The 11483-nt window shown below is 38.8% G+C and overlaps 1 protein-coding gene across 1 annotated transcript in view; it reads left to right on the forward strand.

Moving 5' to 3' along the window:
• Window positions 1–6873, forward strand: part of STK39 (serine threonine kinase 39) — a gene marked incomplete at both ends in the record, with an annotated part of 38057 nt that extends 31184 nt beyond the window's left edge. The window contains 3 exons of the mRNA XM_010077760.1: window positions 4909–5031; window positions 5160–5192; window positions 6806–6873. Of these exons, the coding sequence (XP_010076062.1) occupies window positions 4909–5031; window positions 5160–5192; window positions 6806–6873 (224 nt within the window). The remainder of the gene's footprint in view (window positions 1–4908; window positions 5032–5159; window positions 5193–6805) is intronic.
• Window positions 6874–11483: the final 4610 nt, after the last annotated feature.

Here is an 11483-nt window from a genome sequence, read left to right on the forward strand (position 1 = left end):
AGTTCTCCAGCCCTCTGATTAATTTTGCGGCTCTCCTCTGGACTCTCTCCAACAGGTCCGGTCCAGGTCTATGTTGGGGGCCCCACATCTGAACACAGTGCTCCAGGTGGGGTCTCACGAGAGCAGAGTAGAGGGGGAGAATCACCTCCTTTGACCTGCTGAAAGTACTGCTGACCTTCTGAAAGTACAAATAATATGTTGATGTCTGAAAATACCAAATTAATTTTTCCTGAAGAAAAATTATCCTTTTTAGTTAAATATTTGATACCAATGAAGTGTGTATCCATGCTATAAGATGATTTCCTATGCTACTGTCTCTGTTTCAGAACATAAAATAACAGCATTTTGCTGTTCATGGGGTTTTTTTCATGAAGAGGTATATTTTATATGAGAAATAGCATGTAAAAAAAAGGTACTGGAAGCAGATAGTTTGAATTCCCCCTCCCCCCCCCCAAAAAAAAAAAAAAACGGGCGTCACCCCCCCCCCAAAAAAAAAAAAAAAGTGTGCTGATGTGTAATCTTGATTGTATGAATTAATTCATTATGAAAAAGCTGCAAAGATACTTTGGAAAAGGGTGTTTTTAAATACTGAAAGGCCTACAATATGTTTGTAGTGTTTGAATGTAGGAAGGGAATTAAAAATGCTGAGCCTAATACTGACAACCTAGTATTTGGGCTGAATAAAACAAGAAGGAATGACAAAAGATTCTGTGACAGATTTAAGAGCTTAAACTAGCATACTCACAAAAAGGGACTGGAGACAAATGCATGCTGTGTCTAGATTTATTTGTTCTCTGTTCATATTTATGTCTGTATCACTTCTGGGGAATTTACAGTGCTTTCTCTACTTAAAATGATTGGGGCAACTGCTAGAAATTATATTCCAGCTCCTCTTCTTGTGTAAACTCTGGCCATTGTGCCAGCTCATGATCAGCTAAGTTAAAAAGCTGATTTGGCTGCAAGCTGTGTTCTGTGTTAATTGTTCTGTTGGGTCATCTGCACAGCTGTAAGAGCACAAAGCAAAGCTTGAAGAGCCTGGGTGTGGCATACTGCACTCCAGTCATGATGCGGCATTGGAAGGGTTTTAGAGTGCGTGATTTTGAGGATCCTGAGGGATTGCTGCTGCCAAAACAAGATGATCCAACTTCTCTTTCACTTCCCGTTTTGTTCCTGCCTCTTTGCTTATAGTCTTTGCTATTTGACCTGAAGATGGGTTGATTTAACCCACAAATCTTGCAAAAAAAAACTTCTTCAGAAAGGAAAAAAAGGACTAGTTTTTCTCTGAGGCTGGTGGGTTGAATCTGCTTGCTGTACAACCACATAGGTCTTGGTGCAGCCCTGATGGACATCTTGGGGATAGCAAACTAGTAGATTGTCTCAGTTGTCTTGTCTTAGCTCTTTAAAGTGGTTCTGTGGCTGTGCCATATTCAAAGCCCAAAAAACTTTGTCTGTATAACATAGGTGTTATTCCTTTACTTCTTCTGGTGTATTTGTTCTTTTTATTAAAGTGAGTTGAATATGGTTAAATGCTAGCTGTCTCCCAAAACAGGTCATGCATGTTACTACCTATATGCGTTTTAATGAATGTACTCTGGAAAAGACACTAGAAAATCTGAAGAGAAGCGGTGCTGTACTAGTATCAAGTCTGTTATAATTAGTTTCCATTACAACTGAAATTTAAGCTAATATATTTCCATCCAGTGTGTGATATTAGAGTGCCACTCTTGCTCTGACCTGCACGTAGGGTATGTGCCCTCCCTATATGATTGCGTTTTTGTGGCTTTAACCAGAACTGAGCCTGAGCAAAGCCGCTGTTAATCAAAAATTGTGCAAATTAATTTGCTAAGTAGTGCATGTGTTAAGCACACCCACCAATAAGAAAACATAGACAACAACTTCACAGTTTTGAAAGCTGAATAGGTTGGGTACTTTGCTCTAGCTGAAATTATGATTTAGTTTGTGGGGGTGCAGGGTTTTGGTGTGCAGTGTGGGAATTCGGAGGGGTGCAGTGTGTGAATTTTCAGTTTTGAAAGCTGAATAGGTTGGGTACTTTGCTCTAGCTGAAATTATGATTTCTGTCCTGTGAATATGTGTGCTGGTGGGAGTCAATGTGATTGAAACAGAGTACAAGTCTAAACTTCTGTTGTTCTGCCTTCAGACACCTTCAAGAAAATAATTTAATTTAACATGATATTTTATTTTGCAGTAACTTTCTGTTCCTTGAGCCATTTGTTTATTGCTTATTAAAAGGCAATCTATTTAGAAACTTGAAATGCACTCCCATCTATCTTCATCAGTAAAGCTTTCTCCCATAACTCTGCCAGCATCATTAAGCTCCACTAAAATCATTCTAGTTAGAGTAAGTCTCCTGAACAAATAAAATTGGATGCAAAAGAGATTTTGATTACTGCACAATGTAGTGTGTGAATGTGTCTGCAAACCATGCTATTCTATTCTATTTGAAAAGCATGTTTTTGGTTGTGGTTGGTGTTTTCTCAGGTTCCTGTATAGCTGTTGGGAAAATGCCTGCGCTGTTAAACAAAAGCCTACATCAGGACTGTTCCTTGAAGGATAACAAATTATATCCACAAGCACCAAGCAAATTGCCTGCTAGATTAACCTGTATCTGTGCTAATCCCTGATAATGTAGACAATAAGAGCCCACTGATTGTGCCTGGGCTGATTGCAGCTGAATAAGAAATTGCTGTGCTTCTGTTTCTGTTGACTTTTGCTTGTTCTTCCCTCCCAAACACACAAGAGCTTCTTGTGCAAAGCTTTGAGGCAGCTAGCACTGAAATTGGTGCATTAGGAGCCTAGTATGGGAAACTGGGAAAATAGTACGGAATTTGTCCCTCAAGTGATGGAGTGGGATATTCACCCAGTGTCCTCCGTAGGTTTCCCCTCATCTCAGTTTCAAAGGAGTACAAAATGTGGAGAAACTGTGTAGGGCACTCTTATTTGGTTGTGCAGGGAAGAAAAGTAAGGGAGGAATATAATAAGGACTGAAGAAGGTACAGAAATGTGCTGAGGTTTGGAAAACTTCACCCTTTCCTGTAGTTTAGTCTTATACATGCAGAAGGGAAGAGAGAAGAGCAGGTGGGTGTTTGGGGAGTGAAGGAAGGAAGAGAGGTAAAGAGTGCAGACACCAAGATACCTGCTTGCGTATACACAAGGTTTTGCAAGAAGGCTCCTAAGTTCATACTCACTCTTGCTGTCATGGTGTCAGTTCAGCCAGCTCCCAAATTGTGCTCGGTCCAAAGCTAGTAGAGAAATAGCTTAAGTGCCCAGCTCTCTATGAAAATCCTCTTTGGAAAAGTTGTGTTAATATCTGCATCACACAGTTTTCTAGAAGCTTATGAGCTCAGACTTCTAGTGTCCTGTACTGTTTTCATGCCACACATGTTTTGCTGAAGTACTACCTGATGGGATTTAGAAGCAGCTGGAATCTGTCACATGCTGCATCTCTTCCCACATTGTGTTTTGCAGCTACTGGACGGATTTAGAGGCAGGTTAATACCAGATTAGTCTTTATGTAAGTTTCATTCTATTGAAAAAACAGTAATTTTTCTAGTCAGAAATCAGATATATATAAAAATTATTTTTTTTTTTTAACATTCTGTTTTGTGACGTAGCTGTGCTGGCACAAAGGGTTTCTGTCGCTGCCACCAGCCATCAGGTTGGTAGAACTGAGTTAATCAGGGCTCAGTATACTTCAGTGCAAGATGTCAAAGTACCGCAGACAGAGATCTTTGTAATCAAAGTTGAACCAGGCTGTTGTATGTTACTGTGGATACTGGCAAACAGGATCTACTATTCTGAGCTAAGACCATCTAGTTCATAATTTTTTGAACGTTATTTTTATTAGATGTTTTCTCTAGTAGTTGTTCTTGGCCTGAAACTGCTTTTCAACCAAGTTAGTTCTCCCTTCTGTGTGCTGTGAACACTTAATGCTTTGTTCCTTTCATTCTCTTACCAATGTACAGGCAGTTTTCCTGAATAACTTTTATCCTTTTTTATTATTCAAAAGGATATGCTTTAAGCCTTACAAATTTATAGTGCTGGGGAGCTTACCTGTACGAGAATTTGAAGTTCTACAGTGGGAACTGTGTATTGGTTCAGTAATGTGCAATAGAGAGACTGATTCTAATCTAAACACCAGCGGGGCTCCTGCTTTTTGTGCCATTCTTCCAGCCATCTCATGGGTCTCATAAATGCATACCAAGATATGGGAAGAATTGTTGGATGTTCTTTTGTTTTGCTCAAGTAGGCTGGATGTGATCTGAGGAAAACAAGCGTGTTGTCAGGCTCTGAAAAAGAGAAGGTGGCATCAGAAAAGTACTTGATCTTCAGATTTAGATTTACTCCTATTAAGCCTTGCTAGACTGTTTGACCTACAGGAGTTTGCTCAATTGGTTTGATGTGGTGCATACCTGCCTAACTTATCAGTCTGCATATAGCTGCTTTAATTTTTTTTCATTTTTTAATAAGGATAATTTTAAAGTATCCCTAATGCCTTTACACATTTTAAAGCTTTTTAGCAGAAGAATTTAAGTTTTTAAGACTTGTATCCCAGGAAAAACCTTGTCTGTCTGACTTCTGCTTCCTTGAATAGCTTCCTTTCATTTCAAGGGTTAGTTCATAGTAAGCAGTTGTCATCTACTTGAGCTTGTTCCTAAGCAGTTGTAAAATATATCCAGACTCTATTTCCCTATATGAATTTTGCATATCTTAGCTGTTCCCACTGGCTTGAGGATGACCCCTGGGGTCAGATATTATTCCAGTAGGCCAGTGACTACTCCAGCAAACTAATGAAAGCATATAGAATAAAAATAACGAAGAATTGCTGATTAACTGGAACACCAATAAAGACTGAAGATGACTGAAGGTGAACATTTAATGTTTTGGTAGGTCAGACGAGTACCGGGTTCCAGTGGTCACCTCCATAAAACAGAAGATGGGGACTGGGAATGGAGTGATGATGAAATGGATGAGAAGAGCGAGGAAGGCAAAGCTGCTGTTTCTCAGGAAAAGGTAACTTTTATTTGTGCCAAGACATTTACAGTCTGCAAGATACTATGTCTTAATGTTAATTGTTATCATTTCTGGATCTTCAGTGCATAAAGCTCCATAGCTCATGTCTCACTGCATTTGTTTTCCAGTCACGAAGAGTGAAAGAAGAGGAGAACACAGAGGTAAAAATGTCTTTATAATTTTTTTTTTCTTCCAGGTGTTTGAGTAAATGGATTTCCTTTTCATTTCTGTTGCTAAAGATGTGAATTGAGGTGGGAGTGTTGTTCTGCAGCTTTGTACAGCAAATACTTGTGAGGATAGAGCTGTATGCCGTTGGCCCTGTAACAATTAACTTGAGCACACACTGGATAAAATGGATGGGAAATTTCAAGTCACGTTATGTTTGTGCCCAGGAGAATTGCTTAAGATAGGTTGAATCTTCATCTGGATCACACTAGCTGCTGTCTTTGTGTCAGAGTAATGATGACTGTTTTGGAGTAGCCAGAAGATCTTAAAATAATTTTTCATTCTTAGGATTTGTATCAAGATATGTAGCTTGTACTTAAAATGTTTCATCCCGTGTTCAGTAAAATAGTTCAGTACTGTGGCATAGGAGATTAATTCAGAGGAATAACATACCATATTGAGTTTCATGGCCCTGTGCTGAGAGTGTGGGAAGCATCACTGCTATAAATAATTGCTTAATAGGATTACTGGCTTACTACCAAAGTGCTCTTTTAAAAATGTCTCTTCCTTGGTTGGGTGGCACTTGCCTCTTCACCTGTGCTTTTAGATTCTCTGATTTTCACTGGTGTCACAGAAATTTTCTAAAAGACTATCAGCTTCCTGCCAGGTTTGGTCCTGTTGCTTCCTGTGACGCTCCCAGTCTTTCCATTGCAATCTAGTTTACGTAGCGCTTCAGCATCTGAGATGTCTTAAGCTGAGTACAAAAAAAAAAAAAAAATAGGACTTTCACCAGACAGTCTTTTTTATGTCTTAGAAATTGAGAATTCTGTAGTTTGTGACTCAGTTTATACTGGTAACTCTCTTATTATGAGTTGTTTAGTTTATGAAGCAGAAAAAAGCCTCTGCTTGAAGTCTTCTGTTGATTTTTATTTTCCTAAATGCTCCAGAAGATGACTTGGTCTTTATTTTGGGAGGACTTGACTGTAACCTTTGAACAGGCTTCTATGAGTGGTGACAATATGCCATAGTAGGGTAGAGGATGCTGAGGTACTCTGTATGCAGGATACACTTTTGCTTGAGGCTTCATATAAATGTTAGTTGAGGGCTGGGGAGGGTATCGTAGTGTGAGGGAGGAGTGATAGTGTGAAAGATATCCGTATTCCTGATTTTTCTCTGTGAAAGACATTCTTTGAGCTGTGATGCCCACTTCGATATGCTGATAGTTCTTTGCAGATGGGTAGATGCAAGACTTCCTTAACAACCAAAACTGCTACACAAAAATAATGTGAGTAGTAGCTTGGTATTCTCACCGTGTGCATATTGTTTAATAGGTTATTGGAGCTTTGATGCAAGGTGGATTAGAAGCTCTTACCCTCAGTGCTTTAATACAGGCCTTATCGTTTGTATCTCTGTAATTGAAATATGGCAGTTTTACTAGTATCAGCTGTATTTTAGACTGTGTTGCTGAAAGTGTTTAAAAGGTTTTTGAGAGTTAGAGGATGTATAAAATATTCTGTGCTAACTTCAAACTGTTAGCATGGCAAGTATTTCAGGATTTTTTTTTTCCTTTGGCATCCATTATAAGACTTTTTGCTTTTTTCTTTAATAGTCTCAGCCTGCTGTTAGTGACGAATATAGTGAAGTTCCATGTGCAGTGAATCTTGTCTTAAGATTAAGGTAAGAGATTCTATTTATTTTAGCATTCCTTTTCAGTTGCCTGTATTATTCTTGATCTCCCTTATTACTTTCATAATATTAACGTAAAATAAGTGTTAACCTCTTTAATCTCCCAGTATGACCACTATGAATAGTGTCTCTGTGACTAATTGCTGTCTTTTAATTGCTTACTGAAATAGTGTAAAGTGAAAAGCAGAGTATGAATGTGGCTTCAGGCTAAGTGTACCCTTCATTAAGTATTTTCTTTCTTTTTTTCCTTGCAATGCAGGATCACAGTGAGAGATTTTTAATGAGTTTCTTTCACACTTCAGCAGTCAGTCTCTGACAGAAATAAACCGTAGCTATATTACAAGTTGCCTACTCAAAACGTTTTTCACTGGCAAGTTTCATCAGCCACTGTGGAGTAGTGACAGATATTTTAGAAACTGGATACAAATATGTTGGCTGACTTAAGTCTATACATTGTTAAAATGAGTCAGTTTACCTTTAATTAAAATCAGTTTATAACTAAGATTTGAATTGTTTAATTATGCAGCCTAGTTCTTAGATAAAAGTATTTTTTCATAAAAAGTTTTGATAGCTTTTTATGTATTTACAGCCATTTTCCTTAAATGGCTTAGTTAAAAACTTGCTGCCACTCACTCTAAAACTTGTTTAGGTTCAGTTTGTGTTGACAGGATATCTATGAGAGGTTGTAAACTCTTAATTATTGCTATGGAGAAAAGTTAAATGTTATGGGTTTTTTATGCTAACAAAAAGATAAAAAGTCAAATAGATAAATATTTACAAAATTACAACCAGTATGTTAGAAACAAATATCAGATTTGGGCATAACAAGTAGCTTTAAAACAATACCATTAGAAATTGTTAGCAATCAGAAAAAAAAATTCTGCCCAGAATGAGTGCCAAGTTCCAAAATCTATTATCTTGCCTATTCTTTGACTACTTTTCTAGTGACAGCTGCAAAAAATTGCATGGCTGCCAAAGGTTTTTTACTGAAGGGAGGAGTAGTAAATTTTATTGTAGGGAGAGAAAAGACTTAGATATTATTTGGAATCGGTTTAGTTGTCCAATTTACATAACTGCCCAGTTATGCTATCAATATTCTTTTTCATCTCTTTGCTGACAGAGAAATAGATGAAAACATTTACAAAACAGACCAATTTATACTGCTATGTGGATGTACTAGTGAGGTGCTCTGGGTATTTTTAATTTATGGTGAAACCTATGGAGTGATTATCTTCTACCCAGTTACTTGCAGTGTTGGCATATCCACAGGGCAGACATTTTAGTCCTGCAAGTACAGTGAAATGTCAGGGATTATGCTTTCAGTTTTCTGCAGCTCTTAAGCCAGAGGTGAAGGAAGATTGATCCTGGGAGACTTCAGTTTCCAAACTCTTATTTGCACGATGAACTTTTGTTCATGTTAAGAATCCTCTTAATTCATGGGTGAAAACATTCCCTCCCCCTAGCCTCCCTAAAAGCAAGTCTGTAGTAACTAGATGATGTGTTACAATTATAAAGGTTTAGATGGTTATTGGTAGAGAGGGAAGAAAGATTAATTTCGATTTTAGGAACCATAAAGTTTCCTTTAAACAAAACAAAATAATCTTGAACAGCAGATACACTCTAGGGCCTGGGAATGCTGTTGGCGATGTCTTGGAAAAAACTAAAATCCCATGCATAATTTTCCAGAGTGAATTTTGTTACTTTAAGCTGACCTACTTTTGAGGGAAGAATGCTCTGCAGTGCAAACTCCTGGCCCATGAGCTCTGGCTGCATCCTGTCTCAGTGGTAGGAGATGTATGTTATGTATCTTTGCATGTGTGCCTGGGTCTCCTTCTGATGGAAACCTGAGCATGTGAGTAGGGGAAGAGCTAGCACATAGTCTGTGTGGATGGTTGGGGGGAATATAGTAGTACGGGGTGTACCGAGCAGCACTCTTTAGTTGGGACTTTGCGAAGTGCATATCTGAGAATGACGGCTAAAAGCTCCCTGTACCTCTGCCCAGCGGTGTAGATTCAGAGTTAATAGTTAAACATTTCTTTATATTTGCTACTTTAAAGGCAAGAGTTTTTTTGTTTATGGAACATTCACAGATAGAGCAGCCACCGTCTGGCTGCTACATATGTTGTGTTTAGCAGGGTGTGTGTGATGGCATTTGGATAGTTGTGCATCCTCTCAGCTGTTGGCCTCAGGAGGAGAACAGGTGAGGCTGCTGTGAGCGTGCCAGGGCTGTGCAGTCTGCTGAATACTTGTCAATATTTATTTTCAAATGTCTTGTTGTTCAGTAAATTAACATAACCCTTATTTGGGGAAAGGAGATGATGATTATTTGTTAACTTTTAACAAAATACTTATGTTTCTTCCATTATCAGATTGCCTGTGGGGAGTTAGCTCGTTCGCCAGTCAGTGCCAAATATCTGTCAGTATATTCTGTTAAAATCTTTTCGTCTTTGACTTCACTCTAGGCACATTAATAGTGGTCCTGGCCTGGCAGTGAGTGGTTGCACCTGACAGTAGAGAACTCCTGGACTCTGCGTTTTTGGGTCTAGGTCTAGCTGCAGTGAGCAAATTCAGAAAAGCCAGCTCTGGAGAAATAGCAACTGTGGTAACTTTAACTGTGGTAAAGTGCTGCTTTTTGGGCATAGGGTTAGGAGTTTTCCTCCCCAGCCCCAAAGAGTCTTGATATTTGGACCTTACCACTCTGCTAAACAAAGGCTAGAGCAGGTTTGAGGCTGGCATTCCAGTGAAGTGCTGATGAGCTTGTACCACACCAAGCTACGGACATGATGTTTTGGGAAGATACTAGCATTCAGAATACTAAAGTGTTAGCGCTTGAACTATTGCTGTAATCTCGTTTGCACTAATTCAACTGTTTTTTTTTCTGTTTTGTTAGCAGAAGGGCAGATTTGTGGGGTTCTTTCATAAAAATCTGAAACCGGGAGGCCCTCAGGCACTCACAGTCAGTCCTGGCTTACACAAGAGGCAGCCCTCTGTATTCCAGCCTTACACAGCTGTTCTTGTGCAGGGATCATTGCAGGGTGAATGAGCTTACATTTAGGGCAGCTGTATATGGAGAAAGATGCTCTGGCCCTTAACTGCTCTCTTTTGTTGTAATTAACTTACTGAGTAAATTGTTTTCGGGTATCTGAAAATAAAATTACTGCTGGTTTTGGCATTTGTAGTGAATAAAAGCAGTGTAGATGACTTACTTTGTGTCACGCAGCATTCCCTTGGGATTGTAAGATAGTAAACAGCTAATATCCTCACAGGGGTTTCTGCATTTATCCATCTCCACTGCAGAATTTAAACTGTTCTGTTGATGTCTTTTGGTGAAATGATCATTAAGTCATATAGCTGATAGAGACTTGAGCACATCAGAGGATTTTTATGGGATTTGTTAAAATGAAGCATAAATTGTGAACCATATTATTATGGGCAGGTTAGCTACAGTATGAGGATAGAAGCAATTTCCTGTGGTGCTTCATCTACTGCTATTATACAGCTTTCAAAGTATGGCTTGATATTCAGATAAACATTGTGAACATTAGATGCCAAACTTGAAGACTCAAAGCTCAGTATATCATCCAAAATGTTGGAAGCTTTTTCTTTTAAAATAATTCACTTGAGACAATCAAATTATATGAACTGCAGTAGCTTAATGAGTCCAGAACACACTGGTTTTAGATGCTGAGAATTACTGTTTAAAAAAAAAAATTCATTACTGATGTGGGTGAAAATGTAAATACCAGCAAAATACAAGAAGAATGAATTGACTGATGGGGATGAGAGGGAAGGGAAGTAAACACATCAAGAGAAGTCTCGGGAAGGTCTCATCTCTTCATTGCTTTCCTTTTGCTTCCCTAGAAACGGGCCATGGGGTAAGGTGACAGCAAAAGGTGAGCATCTCAAATGGGAAGGAGCCCTTCCTGTGTGATGGAGATGGGATGGGCTAGGACCTGAGGGGAGAAGGCATTTCCCCAGGGTCTTTAGGCAAGATGGGATGATGGAGAGACAACTCTAACAGCACTTGTGGAACTGCTGAGTCTTTGGCTAGGGAACTACCTTGATTGCCAAGTGTTTGTGATGGAAGTTGATGCAAACATTTGCAGCCTGATGAGTACAAAGAGCTTAATATGAGGCTTGGGAGTGTGGGCCAAAAGGTTTGAAAAGTAGTGCCTGGAGATTTGGGACAGGGCAAAGCCTAGGGAGATGGTTAACCTTCAAGAGGAGAGAGAAGAATAAAAAAGCAGATGCTCCTCTGGCTTGTTTTTTTTTTGTTGTTGTTTTGGGGGTTTTTTTGGTTTTTTTTGGTTTTTTTGGGTTTTTTTTTTTGTCTTTTACAATGAGGCTATGCTACACCAAAACCCATCAAATCTTAGATGATAATTTTGCATTTTTTTTTCCTAGTAGTATGTTCCAGAAAAGGTTAATAGTGCCCATAAAATTTAAAAATTACCTTCCCAAAGGAGGAATTCTGGCAGAAAAATCAATGCATTTCAGTAATTCTTCTGCTGGATGGTCAGCTTCTGTTTTTTTCCAACCAGAGCAGGGTTGGACTCATTCTGTAATTGAGTGGGGAATGCCAAATTAAGACTAGCCTCTAT

Source organism: Pterocles gutturalis, unplaced genomic scaffold (assembly GCF_000699245.1).
Source record: "Pterocles gutturalis isolate BGI_N339 unplaced genomic scaffold, ASM69924v1 scaffold10228, whole genome shotgun sequence".
Classification (NCBI taxonomy): domain Eukaryota; kingdom Metazoa; phylum Chordata; class Aves; order Pterocliformes; family Pteroclidae; genus Pterocles; species Pterocles gutturalis.